This window comes from Hyperoodon ampullatus, assembly GCF_949752795.1.
Source record: "Hyperoodon ampullatus genome assembly, chromosome: 4".
Classification (NCBI taxonomy): domain Eukaryota; kingdom Metazoa; phylum Chordata; class Mammalia; order Artiodactyla; family Ziphiidae; genus Hyperoodon; species Hyperoodon ampullatus.
In genome coordinates this window covers 119,238,164-119,262,995 of record NC_136917.1, presented here as the reverse complement: position 1 = coordinate 119,262,995, position 24,832 = coordinate 119,238,164, and the positions used below count along the sequence as shown (strand labels likewise).

General features: G+C 39.0%; 1 protein-coding gene across 1 annotated transcript in view; it reads right to left on the bottom strand.

The window, feature by feature from the left end:
• Window positions 1-24,817, bottom strand: part of MRPS27 (mitochondrial ribosomal protein S27) — a gene marked incomplete at both ends in the record, with an annotated part of 86,794 nt that extends 61,977 nt beyond the window's left edge. The window contains 4 exons of the mRNA XM_079702730.1: window positions 7,186-7,244; window positions 9,291-9,361; window positions 18,231-18,308; window positions 24,745-24,817. Of these exons, the coding sequence (XP_079558856.1) occupies window positions 7,186-7,244; window positions 9,291-9,361; window positions 18,231-18,308; window positions 24,745-24,817 (281 nt within the window). The remainder of the gene's footprint in view (window positions 1-7,185; window positions 7,245-9,290; window positions 9,362-18,230; window positions 18,309-24,744) is intronic.
• Between the last annotated feature and the right edge of the window lie 15 nt (window positions 24,818-24,832).

Below are 24,832 nucleotides of genomic sequence, written 5' to 3'. Positions count from 1 at the left end.
AATGAAAGCTTACGCCTCTACAAAGACTTATAAATAGATGTCTGTAGCAGCATGGACTGCTTTGGCCTCCGAGGATAAGGGCCTTCAGGGACCCATTCATTATGCCAGAGGAATACGAGAGTATCTAAGGTGTGAGATCACTCTGGGCAAGTTGGGTGGAATGTTAGAACCATAGCCAAGAAAACACCCTTGAATGTTACCCCTACACTCCTCCTACGACCAGGCTCCAGGTTGAAATAACAAGACCAGCGGGAGAGAAGTGCAAAGTCAGAAGGAGTGGAGGCTCCATGGGTCTTTGGCAAGGCGTGGACGATGTTCGTGACAATCTGCTATCCTCTCATGCAGAGCCATTAACAGTACCTCTCTCCCAGGCCTGTGGCAAGGATTAGCAAATAAGAACTAAATAAAGCACTTGGCAATATTAAAGTATGAAAATGTTTTTCTAAAAAATGCTCTAAGACTCATTTACCGCCCCCCTTGGGCTCTTTCCTTAATAATGTTCAAACATAATGAGACTTGGCAGTATGCTAACAGAAAAATTTTAAATTCCATTTTAGTGCTGTAAAACACAATCTCTATGCCCTCAAAGAAAAATGATCACTGCTTAAGCTCATGAACAGTGTCCCCTCCTAGTAAACTCCCACTTTCCCCTCGTCCTACAGGCAGAAATGGATTCTTATAACATAGGCCTGGGGTAATGCACTCACCTTCTAAGGAACCATGTGGATATTTTTGCTTATTGAAAAATGAAGCTATTTTGGTCCTTCCTTTTTAAGGCTGGCTGCCAACCCGGGACCTGGAGACGTGCAGGCTGCCATCTGCCTCGCCCCAGCTGTTCCTGACCCGCCATCCGTCTCCAACCAGGGACGCTTGGTATCTGCCAGGTCAGTTAAACCACGGATGAAAGATGCCTGAGGCCAAGGTACAGTGTGGATGACTCTGTTGGCAACACACAGCCTGCCACACAACCTTAGCTTCCTCTCATTAGTGGGTGGCATGCCACTCTCCATGGCAACACAGAGAGCTGTATTCCGAGAAAAACAGACCTTCTCATGGAGCTCTGCAACAATCTTTTCTTACTGTGTGACAAGTAATTCAGCATTCCCCACATTTTTGCTAACAACCAAAAGGCTACCTTTTAAAGAATGTATATTCTTAAAATAGAGATAATATGTTATATAGACATTAGAAATTTCTATCACTTATCCTTAGGGATGACCATTTAGGTTGCAGATTAAATTATCAGTTCAAATTATTGATGCTCTAATAGTAAAAGGAGCAAGTTTAATTTCATGCATCTCTTAACTGCCACGGTCCCAAAGTTATTTGAAAGTCTAAATAAGCCTTTAAAAATGCAATTTGCAAACATCCTCAGTGAAGAAGGAATTTTTATGGCTTGGGTTTGCATTCTATTAATGCAGTAATCAAATACTAATACAGCCACTGTTAAAGCTTGTTATAAACCATGAAAATAACAGCTTTTACTGATGCCACAATTTCACTGATGACATGTAGTTTTATCTCCTGAAAGGGAGACACAGAGCCTGCCTCAGGGCTCACGTGTCTGCATGTGGGCAGCACACATCAATCTGGAGAGTCCTGAGCTCAGAACTACTGACTAGGTGGTCCAGAAAAGACACGCTCTCCAAAAAATAATAAATGGAATTCTAGATAAACTCACTATGCGATAACACTGACCTCAAGCGGACAGATCACAAAAAGAGATCTATTGTGGAGAAAAAGCTAAGATCATGGTTCTTAGGAAACAAACAGCAACAACCCACAGACTATAAGAAACATAAGGGATTTCCTCTTATCCCTTAATTTTAATTTCCTCCTGCTTTACCACACTCTAGACTGTACTTTCCATGGAATTCCTTCTGCCTCAATTTTCTTAAAAATAAATTGTAGCCCCATCTGAAATCCTTATCGGTATTACCTTGCACTGGGAAAGCACTGTCTTGGTCTTTCTAGCACTGTTCCACTGTTCACATTCATCCTCATGGCTTCCCTTCTCAGCGCAGGACAGGCAATGGCTTACACACACACACTCTATGTTGGGTCTGCTCAGTTAATCTCCATGCCTTAGACTCTGCGTCAGTAAAATCAAGATGCAAATTGGATTCTTAGCAACACTATAAACTGATAGTAAGGCAAAGGTAAGAAATCTTTTTTCTTCAAAAGCCAATGAGAGGGCATGTGGGTAAGAAGCAGAAATCAATCCTTTGGCAAGGAAACAAAAATTGGTTGCTCAATTCCTTTTAAAACTAAAGTGGGACGTATAAAACTCTTTTTAACAAATGTTAAGCATGAATCAGCAGTCAACTTCTCATGCTCACCAATCACTGAGCAGCCTCTTCCTCTTAGCTGCCGTTAGCTGTGCTGTGCTCTTACCTTTATCTTCTGTGCCACCAAACCTCTGCTGCTGCTACAGGGGGAACACCGTGGCTTCTCCCCTCGCCAAGCCAGGGCTGGAGTGGGGAGGGGGGTGATGATACCGGAATCGAGCAGCGGTGTTCCTACCCAACACCCTCCCAGCACTAGTCTGATGGACAGCATCTCAGGGCCTGTCCAAATCTCACTTTTTGCCAAACCTCTTCCTGCTCCAGTAGGGAGACAAGAGACTGGCTGTATCTAAGTTCTCATTTGGATAACAGAACACATATCAACCATATGCCTGTCTTACTCTATAAGGTCTAACGTAAAATAAAGAAAGCCTTCTTTGTAAGAAGAAAAACAAAGAACTAGAAAACTTCAAAAGGCCTGGGGTAAGAAGCAGGAATAAGCCTAAGCAAAACGCCTTCACAGTGAGGTTTATAACATTTTTTTTGCGGCATGAACTTGCGGGCAGTCTGATGGCACCTTCTCGAATAATGTTTTAAATGCACAGGATAACAAAGGAGACCAATTATAGTGAAATAGAATTATCAAAACATCAAAAAATCCTTGAGATATGGTCACATGTGCTTCTCCATTAATGTACGAAACAAAACTAGCCAGCAGTAGTTTAATTATAAATGCAATTTCTAAGCAGTGATGAGCATAATTTGTCAAGATAGCTGCAACAAATATAATGAGATATAAAAAAAATCAATGATTTTTATTGGTGAGAAAGACATAGACGCTGCTAACAGTACTGTGATCTGTTGCCTATATTCACGATTTAAGGCAATGCTAAATACTGAGAGGTGAGTGAAAATAAAAATGTAATTTTATTCTCATCTAAGTTCACAGAATCCCCTGAATTCTCTCCACCACCCCGATACATAAAGCAGCTGGAGGCACAGCTTTTCTAGCTGAAGCAGAAGCAGAGGGCTGGTGGCAGGACTGTCTGGCCTCTCCCTCACATCCTATTCCTCCCCAAGCCACCCACCGGAGGCCCCTGTGAGGAACCAGCTCGAGGGCTTCTTGGAAGACAGTTTGCAAACCACTCATAAAGTGATTTATTATTCAGCCTGCTGAGAGTATCCCTGCAAGAGCATGCCTGTGCCTATTTTCCTAACCTCCCAGCCATATCTATACACAGTTTATGAAGTCCCTGGTTCACATCCTTCTTATCTTGCTTTATTTTTTATTTGTTTTTTTTATTCTCTTAATCATGTTTTATTTTGTTACAGCCCAACAGTTCTTAGCAGGCTTTGCTCTCTTATTTCTTAACTTTCATATTTTGTTTATTTTACTTCAATTTAGCCTTTTTATTGTTGTAATCACTTTTACTCTTGGTTTGTTGTAGAGTATTATCAGGTTTTTTCAAAAAATTTCTTTATTGTCAACCTAGATCGTTCCTGGTATTAACTGACTTAATCATCTTTAGTTTACATTATTCGTTTGTTTAAAGCATCATTTCCCTTTCCTTGGTGTTCCCATTTTTTATTTGTAAGTGGCAGGGCAGAAGTTGATCAAAAGGTTGTGGGCCCCCGGAGAGGAGCCCAGAGCCTAAAGAGGGTGGTTGAGCATTTGTTCTCCCTCCTGCTATCTAAATAGCAGCCTCTCTTTAACTCTCCTTAAAACATCCCTGGGACTCTTTAATGTTGATGCCCCCAAACTTTTAAACCTGTGTACTTCAGGAGATTCAAAGGCTGAGTCTTTCCTGGAATGAGAGGATGATAACACACCGGCATGTGCTGGAAGCACCCTGAACCGCTTACTTGTTCACCTGACTCAACGGCAGATGCTCAACTAGCTCTCCACTGATCACTCCAGGTTTCCAAACTTCTTCGGCTCTAATAGCCTTTACATAGTCACTGGGGAGATCTGATCACTAGAAGATGAGAGGATGCGGGGATTACATTCTGCTTGCAGAGCCTGGTCTCTACAGACTGAGGCAGGGAAAGATTTGTGCCACTGACAGAGGTGGCAGCCAAAGTCCTGTTGTGGGCCTTCCCCTCAAAGACAGTACTGCCTGGGGAATGAGAAATTCTCCAGGCAGGCCAGCAAGAAGCTATTAGTTGCAGGATTAATGAATTGCTCCCATATTTCCGTATCTTACACCTGTGATTGTAAGTTTACTCCAAGATGTCTAAAGTCATCCCATGTGGAAATGTTAGGCATTGCAACCATGAACGCTGAAGACCTAACTGGTGGAAATCCCAGAGGCCCTTGGTGTCCTCAGGATTAACATTCTTGATTTCAATTAAAGCAGGGAAACCCCAAGAGTTCATAACTTAACCTGCAATTCTGCTGAGGCATTACTATGTTTTGTATATCCTCTAAGGCTGGAAAGCAGGAGTTGATACTTAGCTGATGAACGAATACTGGCCAGCCTCCATCATCTACACCTGATGCAGCTTTACGCGCTGTATTTGGTCTCACACACATACAACAGTAATCTCATGAAGTCATAAAAACCTTTCTTTCTTAAAAAAAAAAAATCTGAGAAAAAGAGAGCTAATTTTCTTGGCAATGGAAGGGAGGAGAAAGAACGGAAATAAAAGAGTGATAAGTCATGGTTAGAACACTAGTTTTGATTAAGCAAAGGATGGGGAATGTCAAATTAAACAATGCCTCAGATTTAAGATGGACAAGAGTCTTCTATATGACCTATATAAAAACAGGGAGATTTTATGAAACTTTCATTAAGACTCCAGGCCTCACAAAACTGGACATGATATGGAGAATTAATCACAGAATGTCTTTCTGTAGGACTTAAATTTCTCAGTTAAACTTCAATGCATGAAGACAGGGAGAGTGTCTAACTTATTCACTACTATATGCCCAGCACCTTGGATAAATTCTGGGCACACAATGGGTGCTCAGTAAATACATGCTGAATATTGAATTGCTGAAATCAATTATATGCTACAGAGGTACAAGTAAATTTGGGACATATTTCTTCTAAGACTATAGCACTGTGTCCTACAGGATGGAATTCTAAAAACTAGTTCCTACTTATAAATTGGAACGATTTTCTGCATTTTCCCATGAACAAAGCAAACAAAGGTGCCGGCCCAAATACACCTTGCACCACTGGCAAAAATAACTACCAAAGGAGCCTTACAGTGCCAAAGAACCACTAAAGGAAGGCAGGGCTTACTCCCATCAAGGGATCCATTTATGTTTATCTTAATGAAGGGTAGGAGGGCACTTGCAATTATGATTTCAGCACCTAGAATTTAAACTTCAGACACTGTTAAAGACAATCTTAGATTTAAAATAATTTTTTTTAAGGTTTGGAATCTTATCTACTTGAGATTTGTATTTAAACAGAAAACACCAAAACAATGGTAGAATCTACCCAATTCAGGAAGAAAAAAAAGAAGCCTTATTACTAGTTTGCAATATCACATACAAGAAAATTGGATATGTTTTCCCTAATATAAAGAAAGCTTTAAAAAATATATAACCAGATGTAAATAACTGAAAACTCTCTTAATCAAAACAAAGTTAAGGGACTTCCCTAGTGGCATAGTGGATAAGACTCCACGCTCCTAGTGCAGGGGGCCCAGGTTCGATCCCTGGTCAGGGAACTAGATCCCACATGCATGCTGCAACTAAGAGTTCGCATATCACAACTAAGGAGCTCACGTGCACAACTAAGGAGCTGGTGAGTCACAACTAAAGAGCCTGCCTGCAGCAACTAAGGAGCTGGCAAGCCGCAATTAAGGAGTCCACGAGCCGCAACTAAGGAGCTCACCTGCCGCAACTAAATAAATAAATAAATATTTTCTAAAAAACCAAAGATCGAATGGGAAATTCTAATACAATGTTTACTGGAAACATTTTAAATTTCAGTCTGAGTCTTTTTTTGCAGCCTAGGAATTGGAACAAATCATAAATCTGGTTTTTAAAATCACAATAACGAATCACAATAAAAAGTTAGTTGTAAGGTATCATTTTGACAGGTATTTGATAGATAAAAAATGAACTATAAGAATAAATCATAATTTATTTGATCAATCCTTTATTTAATGAACTTTAGGTTATTCCACTTTTTACTGCTATAGACGGTGCTGTACTGAACATACTTCTTTGTACACAGGCGAGAGTGTAGCTGTAGTTCAGTGGGATTGTTCCCAGTTGTGAGGAAGAATGAAGTAAATGTAGTAATGTAGAAAAAGTTTAAAAATACAATGTTAATTGAAAATAGGAGCTGAATAGTACTTAAAGAGTGTGTTTCCACCTAAATAAAAAAGGGAGGAAAAAGATAAATAGACATATTTTTTTTTTTCTCCTATCAGACTAACAAAAGTCAAGAAGCGTGAAAATACCTCTGTTGGCCAAGCTGTAGAAAGAGGCCTCTTTCATACACTGCTGGTGGGAATGTAAATTGGTAAGACCCCAAATGGAAAGCGATTTGGCAACAGCTATTGAAATTAAATATGTATATATATACATGTGTATTATTAATTTACATATATATTAAATATACACACTTATGAGAACTATGTGCAAAATTACCTATGTAAAAGGTTATTAATTATTGCACTGTGCATCATACAAAAAGAGAGCACAAACAACCTAATGGCCCTACAATAGGGAACTGGTTTAAACAATATATTCATAGTGTGGAATATGATACAGTTATAAAAAATGTCTAATCTCTCTATACACTGATATGGAAAGATCTCCAAAGCACAAACTTAAAAAAGCAAGGAGCTGAACATTATATACAGTACTTACCACCTTTCGTGTTAAAAAAGTATGTGAAACAAGAGAATATATAGTCAAATAAAATGGAAAACTTACTTGTACAGGTAATACTCTGCATGGTCTATCTCTTCTCGAGATGAAATGTTGTCCACAAACTAAAAGGCAAAAAAAGAAACCTTTGGTTGAATATAAATTATGCCATATATTGAGCCTAAGTCACACACTGACCTTAAAAATAAAACACCCATTTTATTAGAACAGTGTTCATGTAGTGTGGCTCCATCCTCAAAACCACTCTATGTTAATGCCAACAAATAATCTACAATGGCCTCTCTTTTTCTATATGTAGAACAACCTTGGTTAGAAAAACTGTTTAAAAACTAAATGTTAACCTTGCTCAGAACAAGAGAGAGCTCCTCTTAGTGTATTTATAATGAGTCACTGGTATTTCCCAATAACTTTAAACCCTGATATTTTCTCTATGTTCCAAACTCCAAATACATGGGAACACATAGCTGAAAGGATGAAGACTCTAATGGCTGAAAAAACATGGCCCAAGAGAGGAAAAATCTAAATTTAGAGAACTCAGTCTTATAACCATTTTTCCTATCTGATTTGGTTCTGCTACGGACCAGTCAACCTGTGATTCTTCTACCAGCAAAGTCTCCCCTCGAACCACAAACTCCTTCAGTGTGCTCAACTCTAAACCAGAGAAACAAACAGAAAAGACTCTTCTAAGGAGGAATTCTACTCTAAAGTAAAGACTCAGAGGCAAAAAGGGTGAAGTAGGAGATAATGGATGTAGTGAATATAATTAAAACCTCGGGAAGAGGGAGAGAAAAGTCAAGAGGGGGAGACTTAATGGATCTCCCCCTTTTTAGGACTTATGGACTTGATTTAGAAATCTCATTAAGGGGCAGATAAAATATGGTTCAAACACAGGACCTGGAGTTGAGAACTAGCTCTCCTGATTGCATGCTGTGTGGCATAAACAGACGGCACAGCCCCTCTGGAACTTAGTTGCTCCATCTGCATAAACAGAATAAAGGCACCTGCACTGAAGAGGACGAGGCTCCAACAAGAAAGTGTACATGAAAGCTCTTTAAACTCTGAAGCGCTGCCTAAACAAACACCAGGCATTATGGCATACAGAAATTTTATACATCATGTAAGGGATGAACCAGTGGTCTTTCAGTTCCCCTCCAATATGAAAATGATAAGTCTATAAAATTTAGGTTATAACCTAGCTAAACGGTTCCCCTACTAAAAGGAAAATATCAAGGAGCAGAAAGAAAGGACTCAGACTAAAAAGGATGATGGTTTCTCTACTTTTCTTCTCTTAGATTTAAGTCTCTTGAATTTTATGGTGCCATTAATTTCTACAAAGAGTTTTCACACCTAAGATCTCAATTTAGCGTCACATCAGCCCTATGAGGAAAATACTATTGTCCCCATACTGAATATGAGGAAACTGAGAGGGGCCCACTTGCCCAATGTCATAAAGCAAATTCATTAAGACAAGGTAAGATCTATTTAAGGGAGGCAACAGAAAAGAACTTCAATGTCACAGAGATCTGGGTTTGAAGCCCAATTTTTCCACCTATGAACTGTGTGAACTTGGGAAAGTCATCAAGCATTCTGAGTCGTACATGCAAAATGGAGATAACAATGCTTACCTCATATGGCCACTATGAGAATAGCAAGATAATCTAAGTTAAGAAACTAGTACAACAGCTGGCATAGAAGGTGATCAGTAATGGTTACTCTCAAGTCCTATTCCTGACTCCTAGCCTAATATTATTCTCCCATCCATTGCTCTGTAGCAGTTTAACATTAACATTAATATCCATTCTTTTATAAACTTTCTCAAGTACCAAAATTACTTCCAATATTAACAAGTAAATACTATCACTTTGAAGGGTGTATCAACTTAAAAAAAAATCATGATACCAAATCCTGGAAAAATTAAAATAAACCAGATACACAACAGTAATCACTGACACTGGAGTCTGATAAATTTATTACCTTTTATTTCAGTCAAAGAAATTTGCTACTTCATCATAAAATATCTATTAGCAACTACAAAAACATACCATACTCTGGAAAAATATATCCTATGAAAGATAGTCTTTACAGAGCCTCATGTATATTAAGTGGCTTTCTTGCCTTCTTTCTCTTTCTTTATATTTAAGTTTTCTTACCCGTGATATTGTTAAAGAACTAACGGGCAGCTTTCTCTCATATGTTTTATCCATTAAAGATGCCAGGTCAGCTGTGAAGACAAAGAAGAAAAAAGAACCTTGTTAAATATACATATTTCTTAAGAAAAATCTAACAGATACAACTCCTGCCAGATGGCTGTCAACATTATGAAGTCAGTATTAAAACAGATGCTCTTTCTTGCTCTTTTCTGAAATTATTTTTATATAAATTAAAGAGGATAGAGAAATATTAGTATAATTTTTTAAGTATTTACTTGATTGCAGAAAGCATTATTTTAAAAGTCCTAGCATAGATTTAGCTTTAAAAAATGGATCAGGGGCTTCCCTGGTGGCGCAGTGGTTGAGAGTCCGCCTGCCGATGCAGGGGACACGGGTTCATGCCCCGGTCCAGGAGGATCCCACATGCCGCTGAGCGGCTGGGCCCGTGAGCCATGGCCGCTGGGCCTGCGCGTCCGGAGCCTGTGCTCCGCAACGGGAGAGGCCACAGCAGTGAGAGGTCCGCGTACCGCAAAAAAAAAAAAAAAAAAAAAAAAGGATCAGTAAAATATCTCTGGAAGGAGACACAAGAAAGTGTTATTATTGACAGACTCCAGGGAAAGGAGGGCCAAGATGGTGGGGGGGGGCAAGAAAAGGGAACTCTTCATTGTTTACACATTTTTTCCTTTTGCATTTTGAACCAGGTAGATATATTAGCTGTTCAAAAATGTTTTAAGTTGGAACCTATTAAATTACTTTTATACATTCCCTGAGGATTCTAAACCACAAAGTCAGCCCTCACACCTCTGAGGCCCTAATTATACTTCCTATGTCATACAAGATACACCAACTTAAGAACTATGTTTTAAGTGGTTTAAAGAGTTGATTTTACTACATAAAATTGTAGAAAATACATACTAATCTATGATGACAGAAAATATCAGAGGTTTCCTGGGAATGTGGGAAGGTGGGCAGGGAGAAGAGGAAAGGACTACAAAGAAGTAGGAGAACATGTGGGGGGTGGGTGACAGATATGCTTATTATCTTGATTGCAGTAATGATTTCATGGACTATACACACGTACATATGTCAAGACCTGTCAAACTGTACACTTGAATTATGTGCGGTATATTCTATGTAAATAATACATCAAGAAAGCTGTAAAAAAGAAATTCGATGAATAAGTTAAAGAGCAGGTAAGACACAGGTGAGGTGAGAATTAGCAACCCAAAAGATCTAAAAGAAATTACAAGAAACTAGAAGACTGCAGCAAAGATAGATAAAAATGAAAAGTATAAAAAAGGAGTTAAGAGATATAGAAAATAGAATCGTGAGGTCTAAAATACATTAATCGAATTTCCCAAAGAAGTTAATAAAGAGAATGGGGAGAGGTGATATATGATGAGCTAATTGCTAAGCATTTTTTAGAACTGATAAAAGATATCCATTTTCAGATTCAGGAAACACAAAAAATCTCAAGTCAATTAAGTAAAATTAAGCCCACACCATGATACATTACACTTAAACTGAAGAATAAGAGGACTTTAAAAGTAGCCAGAAAGTAAAGATAGATTACTTACAAAGGAAAAGCAACTATACCAACAGGTGTTTTCTCACTAGAAACAACAGAAAACAGTAGAATAACATGTTGGGAGTAAATACAATCAAAATAGAATTACATATCTAGCAAAATTATCTTTTAAGATTAACAGAAAAATAAAAACACTAAAAAACTGAAAGAATTTATTAGCAACAAATACTCACTAAAGGAACTTTTTACAAGTTGTGTTTTTTAGAAGATGTGTTTTTGGAAGAAGGAAGATGATCCTTTAAAGACTTGAAATGCTAGAAGGAATGGTAAGGAAATAAAATTAATTCAATTTGGGGGGAAGTTGTTTAAAATAATAATGTCTTATGTGTGTATGTGTGTTTTAAAGGATAAAACTTTAATATTAGACAATAACACATGGTTGGGGGTTATGTGACTGGACTAAAGGACAGCAGAGTGTGAATAACACTAGAATTTAAGGTAAATATGCATGCTAGAAGTGATGCAGCAACCATCTAAAAGATGTAGATTTAGAATGGTAAAACCCACCATTCTGCAAGAGTAGAAATAGAGGATACAATTTCTAGAGGGGGAGGAAATGTAAAAAACAAAAACACCACAACCGGGCTTCCCTGGTGGCGCAGTCGTTGAGAGTCCGCCTGCCAATGCAGGGGACACGGGTTCAGGCCCTGGTCTGGGAGGATCCCACATGCCGCGGAGCAACTAGGCCCGTGAGCCACAATTACTGAGGCAGCCTGCGTGTCTGGAGCCTGTGCTCCGCAACAGGAGAGGCCGCGATGGTGAGAGGCCCGCGCACCGCGATGAGGAGTGGCCCCCGCTTGCCGCAACTGGAGAAAGCCCTCGCACAGAGACGAAGACCCAACACAGCCATAAATTTAAAAAAAAAAAACAAAAAAACACCACAACCAATCCAAAAGAAGATACAAAAGAAAGAATAAAGAAAGATGGGACAAATCACTAACTATGGTAGAAACAAATCCAAATAAATCAACAACCATAAAATGACACTGGAAATAAACTAAACTTTCCAGTCACAAAGACAAAGATTGCCAGATTGGTTTTAAAAATACATAATCCAGCTATATAAATCATATGAACACATGAAGAGTTGAAAATAACTGTATGAAAAATGTACTAAGCAAAAAGTAGCCTAAAGAAAGCTGGTATAGCTATATTAATATCAGACACAATAGATTTAAAGCAAAAAGAATTCGTTTTTCAGATTAGGTGGGTCATTACATAATGACCAAAAATTCATTGTTCCAGGAAGATAATTGGTGTGCACCAAAGTAACACAGCTTCAAAGTATATAAAATTCTGAGAAAGAAAATGATAATCTCCTCAATGATCACAAAATCTATAGTAGAGATGTGCTAGGAAAGAAGCCTCTTATAAAGGAGGGTGGTCTCTGGGTCAAAGTTATGATGAGGAAGTTCTCTGAAGGCACGATGGATCCTCTATTGAACCCTGGGAGCTTTAGGTGAGAAATTATTAGATGGTTTCAGTTTTTCATGATTTCTATGTAACTGTACATCACTGTTACCCATTCAGTCAACACTAAGTTCTTTCTGGGCATATGAGTACCTCACCTAATTTATGTAATTCTTTAAGAACTAGATACAAGTTATTACTGTACTTCCTAGAAGAAGTGATCTGGAAAACACAGGCTAAAACTCTGTTTTTGTTTCAGGGATAGATGACCTATAACATGTATGGAAATAACAGAAGGAATTAGGAAAAATTAACCTGAGAACCATTTGAATATAGACATTTAGCTTTCCTTCTATTTGTCTTTCTGTCACCAGAAGCTTTAAAATAATAAAGAAAAAAATGTGAAGGCAAGCTTCATATACATATATACTAAGACTAAAGGAGGAGGATGTGCACAGGCCAGACCCATCTCTAGAACTGCCAGCAGACAGTAAATATGAAGCCTAGTGAATGAATACATGTCACAGACATGCAAATAGGAAAGCAGGCCTCAGAAAATCTCCATCAAGCTTCAAGAGCAGGATTTGAAAAACTACTGCAACAAGCCAAAGGCCTCCACAGCTGAAATGACACAGTAAAACTAAACCTCGGCTAATAAGTGTCCAGCTAATGAAAGATGACCACAGTGCTCAGTTTCAACCTCAATGCAAAAAAAAAAAAAGAAACAAAAAAGCAGTAACTAAAACTGAAAGGTATCCCTTACTTTATGATTATTTATTAAATGAAAAATCAGAAATAAAATATTTAATTCAGTAGGGCTCAGGAACTAATTTAGTTCAAGTCACCTAGTCCCTTGCCCCTGGCAGGGTAACCCAAGCAAACTTCACATGGAACACAAGGAACTTCCTCCATGAGGCCTGCCTTCCTACCAGCACCCTACCCAGTTCCCCAGAATGGTTTTCTCCTGAATCCTATTCACTGTGGGCCCTAATCTGTAACAGCTGCTAACTGGCTAATGCTGCTAACTTTCACCCTGTATCTCTCCAGTAGATCTGCATGGCTAATGCAGGAATTTCAGAGACAATGCTTTAATTCAGTGTTTATTTTAACCAAAGGGAAGCCCAGTACAGAAACAGTCTAAAATTGAAATCTTCTGATTTGAGTTGGAAAGCTCAAGAATTCCCAGGGCTCTACAAAGCCTAGCTGGAGAACTATGGCTCTTTCAATAAAATATCAACTGCAATGAATTAAAATGTCTGGAATAGTTAAGTCCATGAGTTCATAATATTAGAAAAAAAAATTAAAACCCTCACTGATAACCTTTGGAGGACGGTAGGAGGTCAATTTATTATTTTCGAAGCTGCCTCTTCCATACAAACTATAACTCAGGATAACTGAACTGCTGATGAAAGGAAATTCTTTCACAAAAATTTTCTGGGTAATTAATGAGAGAAATGATAGAATTAAAATAGCAACATTTTGCAGCTCCTAATGAAAAAATGGATCTAAGCAATGATCACGAATGGCCTTTACCATCACAGTGACAACCAAATGCTCTGTGCCTCTTGACAACAGTAAACAACACTTCCTATGAAGTACTCATGCCAAAAAAATCCCCCCAAAAAAACCCCTGAATCTGATCAAGGATTCCTCTCTAACTGCTAGTTTTATAGGACATATGGGAGGTAGAGCAACATGTTAAACACCACCATAAGGATGAAAACAGCAAATCTAGAATGTGGGAAACTACAAGACAAAAGAGACCTGTTTTCTTCAACAAATAGACTGCCAAGACAGAAAGAGAAACCTATAGATTAAAATCATCTCAACATATTACAATGTATGGACTTTATCCGGATCCCATTTCAACAAACTGTAAATTAAAAAGAAATTTATAAGACATTTGAGGAAATGTGAACACTGAGGAAATATTTAATGATGTTCAGGAATTACTAATTTTTAGATATGAGAATGGTATAGTTATGTTTTTAAAAAATCCTTACCTATAGAGATACGTATCAAAATATACAGAAAATGATCAGATAACAAGAATTTGTTAAAATGTAATCTGGTGATGGGGTAGGGTTTGATGAAACAAGACTGGCAGGGAATTGATAACCATTGAAGCTGGGTGGCAGACCACGGGGGTTCATTATACTACTCTCTCTACCTTTGTATGTTTCCATAAAAAAGATTTAAAAAGAGGCAAGATAAGAGGGGAACATAAGCAACTGCACTGTATGGACCTTATGTGCATAACCATTAAAAAAAATTTACCAGAGTATAAGGGAAATTTGAACACTGACTTGATATTTCATATTTAAATGATTACTAATATTTTAGATGTGATAATGGTATTAAAAATATCCTTATCTTTTAGAGGTATATACTGAAATATTTATGGGTAAAATGATATACTGTCTGTGATCTGCCTCAAAATCATCCAAAGGATCAGGATGGGGAAATAAGTGGAAGTAGAGATGAAGATTGGCCAGAAGCTGATAATTGTTGAAGCCAGGTGATGGGTAAAGAAGGTTCCTTATACCATTCACTCTACTTTTGTATGTTTTACATTTTCCATTATAAAACATGAAAAAAAAAAATAACCTACAGTGCTAGAAGTCAGAATAATGGTTACCTTTAAAGAGGGTAATGGGAGCCACAATAAGGGCTTCTGGAGTGGTAGGAACCTTCTATTACACAGGTTTGTTTACGTTGTGATAAGTCATCAATCTGTACATTATGATTTGTGCACTTTTCAGTATATTATACTGCAATCAAAAAATATTTTTTAAAAGCAAGAGATCCACTACTTCAATGCAAGAGAAGACACTAAGGTAGAGCTACAGGTACTACAGCAATCACTAAGAAAGTTTCGTGAGCAGAAAGGCAAGGGGATACCGTATGGCCCTAAGCAAATGCTGGGATCTGGTCTCATTTTTCCCATCTCTTAAGGGAAATAGCAGCTGCCTCGGCCGCTGTTGTGGAGCATTAAACGGAACAGTGTGTGAGAAAGTGCTTAGCACAGACCCGGGGCACACAGCTAGCAGTGAACAAAAGCTGCCTTTTGACTTTTATGTCAGAGGACCCAGCCTGCATTCATGGCCTGCTTGCCCTCTAGACTGCAGCGTACGTATATGGCACTCGTGGTGTTAATCTAGACCTCCGTAGTAATAAATTACTCTCAGACGGGGAGCTGGGTAGATACCCATCAGCCCTCCCCCAAGGCTCTAACAGAAAACCACTAATGAGACTGAACAGAGGAGGCACCACAGCAGCACGACCATCCGAGAGAACCCAGCAGGTCTCCTCCGCAGTATTCGGCATGGAGGCAAAACCACTTCAGACCAGTGAAGCCAAAGCCGAAGCCCACGCCCACGCCCACGCCCATATCCAGGCACCGTCCCTCCCGAGCCGCGATCCACTCCACCCCACTCCACGTCCTCCAATGGGGACGCGCCGAGTAAAAGCCTCATGTCGCCCCCTCCTCCCTCCTCCAATCAGCAAGCCCGCACCAGATCACAGAGCCCAATCACATTGCTCCACATGCCGAGGGCAGCCCTCCGCGCACGCGCGCGTGGAGAGGCTTCCCAAAGCCAGCGCCCAAACGCCGGGCTCCACGGGCTGCGCGCGTCTCCGCAGTGGCCACACTGCCATCTACTGCCCGATCATCGGCATGTAGCCCCAGGCGTACTACCTGATTCTCCGGGCCCATACCCCAGCCCAAAGGCTCAAATAAGAATTAGGGAAAACATGCAGTAATATCACGTATGAACGCAAGTTTTAATTACATTCTCTTACACAGCAGAAAAAAAAATTCTGTCTCTAACAGCCTCTTTTTCTTCCAAGCAGTTTGAGTTTCAAAACCTCATCTCACCTCACAATCTAATGTTTTATATATGAGTAAAATCAAGGGGCCGAGGGACTTGTTCCTTTCACATATTTCTGGAGCACCTACTATATGTCAGGGCATTACCTGGGGCGGGCATTATCATCCCTAATTTATAGATATAGGAACCGAGTTAAAGCACAGTTTCTGAAAGCTGGCAGAGCTGGGGTTCACACCCAGCTGTCTTCCCCTCCAAGTGCAAACTCTTCACCACATCACACTGCATAATGAAGGTACAAAGTGCTGTAAGAATATAGGATGAGGAAAAAATCAACTGACTCGATAGGGGCTCAGGATGTACAGAGAGGATTATTGGCAGGGTGGTATTCAGTAAATGGTAGCTGGTACATACTGCTTTTCTAAGTACATTCATCTTAACAGAGAGGAGACAGTTACCTCCATGTGATATTTATTCATTGCAGAATATTATGCTCATTCTTTGGCAAACAGCATCTGCTCACTCAGGAATCCATGACAGTTTTCCCTAGGTTTGTCTCCGGATAACAGAGATGACCCATACCAAGGCACCAAATATAATGGTCTTGTTCCCTAATTTTCCCTTCATACCTAGGAAAGTGTTAACAATAGCTTATATGAAATTCTTCGTTCTCGTTTCTGCACTTCCATAGCACTTTTCTTATAATTCACATATGGCACATCAGAATGAGCTCTGCAATATAATTAACTGAGCCCATTGTGCTTTCATCACTATAACAGTGGTTCCCAAAAGGAGTACCAAAGGGCCCTCAAGGGCATTTTAGAATATATAGGGGTATCTTTTTGACTGTCTAAATGACTGCAGGGCATTACTGGCACTTACTGGGTAGCAGACAGGAAAATTACATGACTTGCAATGCCTAGACTGATGGACATATCAAAACACTGTCCCTGTTGGGAGCCAGTATTTTCAGTATGGAAGGGAGATACAAACATGGACTAGAGGAAGGGAAGGAAGAACTCTGTAGAGATGAACTGGAATTGCAGGTTTCAGAATGTTTTTCGTAATTTGTAAACTATGTACATGTAAGCTTATACGCATGTATGTGCACATATGTATGTTTATGTGTACATGTATACATATTTTTCCTAGCTCTGTCCACTGAATGGGCAAAGAAGCAAAAATTCCATAGTAGCAAGGGGGACACCTAGTGCACAGATCTTGGTTTCTAATACCACTCCCTAGTAAAAGGAAACAGTGCTCCTTGGAGAAATTCAGTTGACCCTTGAACAAAACAGGCTTGAACTGTGCAGGTCTACTTATACATGAATTTCTTTCACTAAATGCCTACTACAGGATTACATGCATGATCCGCAGTTGGTTGAATCCGTGGGCGGAAACTTGGCTACGAAGAAACCACTTATTCGGAGGACCAACTTTAGGTTATATGTGGATTTTTGACTGCGTTGAGGGTGGGCTCCTTTAACCCCCATTGTTTAAGGGCCAACTGTAATTGATTTCAGGGCTAGAGCAAGAAAGGTACAAGATGGAACACTGGGAGCCAGCTTGAAACGCTTCTATTAGCCAAATTTCAGAGAACTGGACTACCAAAATAACTAAGGATGGTAATGAATCATTAAAGGAAAAAAAAAAGAGGAATCCATAAGATCATACTGATAATAAACAGAGAAAGAAATGGGAGAAAAAGGGTTCTTGCTTACAGTAAATACTGAGTAATAATTAGTAAATGTGGAGGTATTAATGAATTTGGAAAACCATCATTTTGCAACCATCATAGTAAAGATTGATTCTGCAGATAAAATAGTCAGGCTGCATGGTAACTAACTATATGATAAAAATGAACAAAAAAACAAGAAAGAAAATAATTGTTTACATAACTCATGGAGACTAACTGTGAAGGCAAAAATGAAATAGAAATTTGCAGGAAAGAAAAAATGATTTTGCCGCATGTGAAACAACAGTCTAATTCTTTTTAAGGCTTAAAAATGTGCTTATCTGAATTGGATTATCATAAAAGCATCATTTCACATATATCTCATATGAATATATGGAGTGACTGGAAATGACACACATAATAGCCCGATAAGTACCTACCAAGGTGACAATCTTCTTTTTCTCTTGCTTCCCATTTGTGGCTGTCCACATATGCTGCAGAAAGCAGGCATCTTTTACCTGAGGAAAAAGACAATGACTTCAACAGGCATGATTTCACAACAGGTTCAGTTTATATACCTGTTTTATTAAACATATCTTTGCCATATTTTCCATTTACTAGATTATTTAAAGATCTATTATGAAACTGTAACCAATATTACACAGTTTACAATTCAGTTCATGACAACATACATTCAACCTCTAACAAGCAGAAGATGCAGAAAACCTGTTAAAATTTCTACCATAATGTTATGAGTAAAAATGTTGCTAATTTTGTTCCTATTACTTTAGGACTAGAAGCCATTTGTTTCCACTAACATAGAGCCTAGATGAGCCTTAAAACTCCTTCTTAGAACCCAAAATATTTGCTGAACAGCTGTTTAACTCATTAAAAGACTGCTTTATCATCATTAGTTAGTCCTAAAAAATTTCCATCTGACTTGGATCAGCATATTTACCCTTATTTCACATAAAGCAAAGAGTAATATCTTACCTGGTAACACAGCACCCTAGTGGTAAATAGCAGAAACCTAAAAAGCCAAATCTGGTGTAACCCACAAGATGACACCTGTCACAATGACTGGCATATAGCAATGCTCAATAAACATGAGCTCAAGGAATTAATGAGGAAGAATGAACGGCAACCTAAAATTAAAACCTTTTGAGCTTCAAAGACACCATCAAGAAAGTGAAAGAATAACTCAGAATGGGAGGAAATATTTCCAAACCATTTATCTGATCAGGGACTTGTACCCAGAATATATAAATAACTCTTACAACTCAAAATTTTAAAAGACAACCCAGCAGAAAAATGGGCAAAGGATTTAACAGACATTTCTAAAAAAAAAACACACAGATACACACATACACATAAATACACACACACACACACATATGGCCAACAAGTGCATGGAAAGATGTTTAATCTCATTTCCCATTAAGGAAATGCAAAATATATTTAAATACAACTTCACACCCACTTAGGATGGCTATAATCAAAAAGGCAGATAATAACAGCTGTTGATAAGGATGTAGAGAAACTAGAAACCTCATGTATTGCTGGTGAGAATGTAAAATGGTGCAGCCGCATTGGAAAAGTTCAACAGTTCTGCAAAATGTTAACGTGGAGTTAGACCAGGTAACCCAGCAATTCCACTCTTAGGTATGTACCCAAGAGAAATTAAATCATGTCCACCTAAAAAAGTGTATATAAATGTTTGTAGCAATATTATTCATATAGCCAAAAAGGAAAAATGTAAATATCCATCAATTTATGAATGGCTAAACAAAATAGTATATTCTTATAAAGGAATATTATTCAGCAATAAAAAGAAATTAAGTACTGATACATGCTACAACATGGATGAACCTTGAAAATATTATGCTAAGGAAAAAGAAGCCAGTCACAAAAGACTACGTATTATGTCATTCCATTTATATGAAATGTCCACAATCGGCAAATCTAGAGACAGAAAGCAGCTTATTGGTTGCCTAGATCTGGAGGGTAGACAGGCAGAAAAACCTGGGTGGAAATGGGGAGTGACTGCTAATGAGTATGGGTTTTTTTTGAAGTGATGAAAATGTCCTAAATTGATTGTGGTGATGGCTGCTGCACAGCCCTGTGTATATACAAAAAAAACCCATTCAACATTAAATTGACTACTTTAAATGGGTGAATTGTATGTGAACTAAATCTAAATAAAGCTGTTTAAAAAAATTGAAAAGGAATGAATGGCAGACTATTACCTGAAGGTCATAGCAGACCATAAACCAAACACAACTAGAAGGCATGGGAGCCAATTAAGCACAGTATTTGAATGCTATTGTTATTCTCTATCCATCTCCCAACTAAAACAAATATAAACAAGTCTGTGTTTATACATAAGACCAGTCCCTCCCTTGCCTTCAGCAGAGGTTGGGTCAGACCTTTACTAGAATAATATGTCTAAATTTGAAGTCTAAGCAATGAAGCAATAATATTAAAAGCTGCCAAAGACTGCCTCAAAGGGGAACTAAGATATTTCTTAAAAATATTAACTATTAAAAAGTGCCTACATTTCAAATGGATTATTTTTTTAAATGATTAGATGTTTGGAACTTAGAATACATTTTTCATACAAACGATGTTATAAACTGTCATTACATTCCTAGATCTGTCAAGAAGGATGAACAAAATGTAACGGCACTGATGGCATTACATTAGGTGTGTAGCTGCACACCAGGTCAGGAGTGAGCAGACCTGAGATTTAGTTTGAGTTTTACCAGCTGGAAAACTTCAGACCCTGCAGTTGTAAGTGAAGGAACTGGCCGGGTGATATTTAAGGTCTCTGCATGCTCTAACAGTCTGCCATAGAACCAGAACAATCAGTTCAGATAACCCATTCATAATTTACTGTAGCATTTCTATGTAAACTGAATTCCAATATCTAAAACCAGGTAGATCTCTCCTTTCTGTGGGAAACAAGGGCAGCCCTTTTCTACGTGAGCATGAGCTCAGGAGAGGGCTGTTAACCTATATACTCCAGGATACCAGTGACTTAAATATTCTCTATTTGTTGTTATTACATTCTCTTACTTATTCTCTGTTTCTTCTCCTAGCATATGTTTTATTCTAGCATAAGAAATCAGCCCTCCTTGCTCTAAAGTCAGAAAAGACAATTATCTAGAATTATGTTCATGAGTTTTGAACTGGGACACAAAAAGCAGAGGAGGTGATGGTGGGGAAAGACAGGAGTGCCAGAATGCTGTGTGCAGTTGTTCAAGGGGATCACATGACCGAAAACAAAATGAGAACTAGTAAATTTACAAAAGATAAGCCCAGTAACTTTCATATATATATGAACTTTAAAATGTTTGCTTTATAAGAAAGTAACCAGTAATCATTTTCCATCTCCATTGAGGATACAATGAAAGGAAATAGGTATAAGGATAAAGAATTTAAATTTGGCAAGTGGAAAATCTTCCTAATAGAAACCAATGACAAACATAGGAATGAGTTACCAAGTGGGGTAGGCAGAATAACGTCCCCCCCCAAAAGATGTCCATGTCCGAGTCCCCTGAACCTGTGAATATTAGGGTACATGAGAAAGGGGGATTAAGGTGACAGATGGAATTAAGATCAGCACATCCGGGGCTTCCCTGGTGGTGCAGTGGTTGGGAGTCTGCCTGCCGATGCAGGGGACGCAGGTTCGTGCCCCAGTCCGGGAAGATCCCACATGCCGTGGAGTGGCTGGGCCCGTGAGCCATGGCCACTAAGCCTGTGCGTCCGGAGCCTGTGCTCCGCAACGGGAGAGGCCACAACAGTGAGAGGCCCACGTACCGCAAAAAAAAAATATATCAGCACATCAGCTGATCTTAAAGTGAGAAGACTGTCCTGGGTTGTCCAGGTGGGCTCAGGGTTTGTCTGTTTGGCCACACTGTACGGCATGTGGGATCTTAGTTCCCTAACCAGGGATCAAACCCGAGCCCCCTGCACTGGAAGCGCAGAGTCTTAATGACTGGATTGCCAGGGAAGTCCAGGTGGGCTCAATATAATCACAGGTCCTTAAAAAGTGGAAGAGGGAGACAGGTTGTTAGTGTGATGCATGAAAGACAGAGGTATATAAGAAGGACCTGACTTGCCACTGCTCGATTTGAAGATGTTTGAGAAAGGGACGATGAGCCAAAGAATGCAGGTGGTCTCCAGAAGATGGAAAAGGCTAGGGAAACAGATTCACCCCTAGAGATTCCTAAAGGGAATACACCCCTTTCAACACCTTGATTTTAACACAAAAAGACTCTGTATCAGACTTCTGACCTATAGAATAGTAAGGTAATAAATCTACATTGTCTTAAGCCACCAAATTTGTGGTAGTTTGTTACAGCAGCAATAGGAAATTACTACACCTTCAGATAGACACATTCCATTATCTGTAAACCTTTTAAAGTAGGATATTCATCTTTCTGAGATACTTTTAAATGACATCATTTAAAGTTTTTCCCATCTCTGTATGGTAGTTGAGGGGTCTGTATATTAACGTTAAAACCAAAGAATTTCTATGAAGCCAGACAGGACATTAAGTGGACAATGGCAAAATGGAAAATCTAGATCACCTTCTCAAACCTTAATGTGCATATGAATCTTGATAAAATGCAGATTCTGTTCAGTAGGTCTGGGGTGGGAACAGAGATTCTGCATTTCTAAAAGTTCCCAGGTGATGATGATGTTGACCCTCAGATAACATTGAAGTAACAAGGGGATAGGATGTTATCAGCCTCACAAGTTTAGATCTCTGAGCCCGTTTAATCCCACTCCGAATATGCCACCCAAGAGCATATATATATACCCTTCTTGAACCTGCTAACCCTTCAGCCAGTCAACTTTAAGAGCAACAATATTCTAAGATAACTATCCACTAAAAAGCAAGTATCTCCCCTGCTTAATTCTGAAAAGATACCTCCATGGACCAGAATTTCAAAGTTTAGTAAATACTTATTAAAAACTTACTTATTTTATAGTTAATTTGGCCTTTGGTAAAATGTCTCCAAACATGTTTTCCATCCAAAGGGAAGCAGTGTGATTGTGAACACAGATAGGCTTTAGAGTCACAAAGTCTAAGTGTGAATCCTAGCCTTGCTATAAAAAATTTTATAAAAATGTGGGCAAGTTACACCAGGTCTCTGAGCCTCTTTCTTCATATGTAAAACAGGAAAATATGTATCATAATTTAAATAAGGGCATATATTAAGTACCTAGCCTAATGTCCACTATGTAGTAAGTGCCCAAAAAGTTTCCCTCTCTAGCCTCTTCACATACTGAAGTCACTTTTTCAGTTCATCTCAATAAATTTCTCTCATCCTCTTGATCATTTTAGTTGCCCTTATCCATTATGTTGTAGGGAGAATCAGTGGAAGCACCAAAGTATTCCAAATACTGATTCGTCCTGAGTTTGTACAATTTTTTTCCTCTTTTATCTGGTAATGGTTCAAGATGTTTTGATGACTTAAAGCTCCTTATCAGCATTCTCAAACCCCCAGTGGTCCATAATGTACTATCCTACATACTTTTATCACTTGCCTTATACCCTTCAGGTCCTGATTTCAAGACTCCTTTCACCTGTGGTCTAACCCCCTGCTTTGCAATATAACTTTCTGTAATGAAGGAGATGTTCAATTCTGAACTGTTCAATACAGTAGCCACTAGCCTCAGGTGTCTACTGAGCACTTAAAATGTAGCTAATGTAACTAAAGAACAGGATTTTTAAATTTAAACTAATTTAAATAGCCATGTATAGCTCCCGGCTACTACAATGGAACAGCACAGGTGTAACCTATCATGAACTCACTATTTCAAACTACAATCAAAATGCTCACTGGAAATTCTCTCAATTCACCTTCATCTAATTTCCATTCCCTTGTTAGTATGACTGCCCCCGAATATCCTAAGCAACTATGATACTTTCCCTGATAGACAATCCAAGGTCTTGTTTAAATTGAAAAGCATTACTAACAACATAAGTAAACAAGCTAGTAAACAGCTACAACAATTAATTCTTACTGAGGTACCAAGTACTGTGCAGACCACTTTACCTAATGTGTGGCATGAAACATTTTCATTAGCTAGGTCAATCAGTTAATTCTCAGAAAACTTCTGGTGGCCAGCTATAAGGTTTCACGTTGATATTTAAAGGCGTGTGGGCAAAACTGTATGTGTTGCTTTTTAACAGGGGCTAGAGGAGGTATGTTGGAAAGAGGAGATAATAGGCATTGGAAAAATCAGTTGTGATTACTGTATTTTAATCATATAATCAGATACATCTGTCAGGATTTAGCTTCTGTGAATTAAGAAAGTTTTTCCCAATGTCTTCATCAGCAGGTCCCGTAAACAGGCTTTGAGTGAGCCGTCACTCATTCGGATATCAAAGTACTTTAAAAGTAACTATTAGCATTTATTGTCTGAACGGAAAACTTGGGCAAAGAAAAGTCAATCAAAAGTTGCGCCCAAGGTCATCAGGTAAACTGAGATTAGTACTGAGAAATTCCTTCACCAAGTGAAAACCAAGGGTCTGGCCACACGTCAGGTGTTGAGGAGAACGTTTATGACGCCCCTCTAAGGAAACTCAACAGGGAGAAAAATTTCATAGCCCCGGGGGGACACATTTGGGCTTTAAACGGGCAGCAAAGAGATGACCACCCTCACACACAAACCCGGCAAACCATACGCAAAAGCTCTCATGCTAGGACTTCCTCTGCTCTTCACACCTTTGGATAGGCAGACACTATTATCTTAGGGAAGGAGATGGGTCATAGACCTTACCTCCCCTCTCTGTGCTACCGAACACCTCCAGGGGTTTCTCTAGCAACTAGATCCCAGAAGCACTTCCTCTCCCCTTAAAAGCCCACTGCTCCCTTTACTCAAGGAACAGAGTTCTCAGGGGCCTAATGAAGCAGCCCCACGAAGGTAGCAGCCACCAACCTGTCAGGGAGAGCTGAGGCAGCGACACTTTCCGCGCCCAGAGCATCCCGCGCCTCACCACGTGGACCGCCATCTTGGAGCATACCAA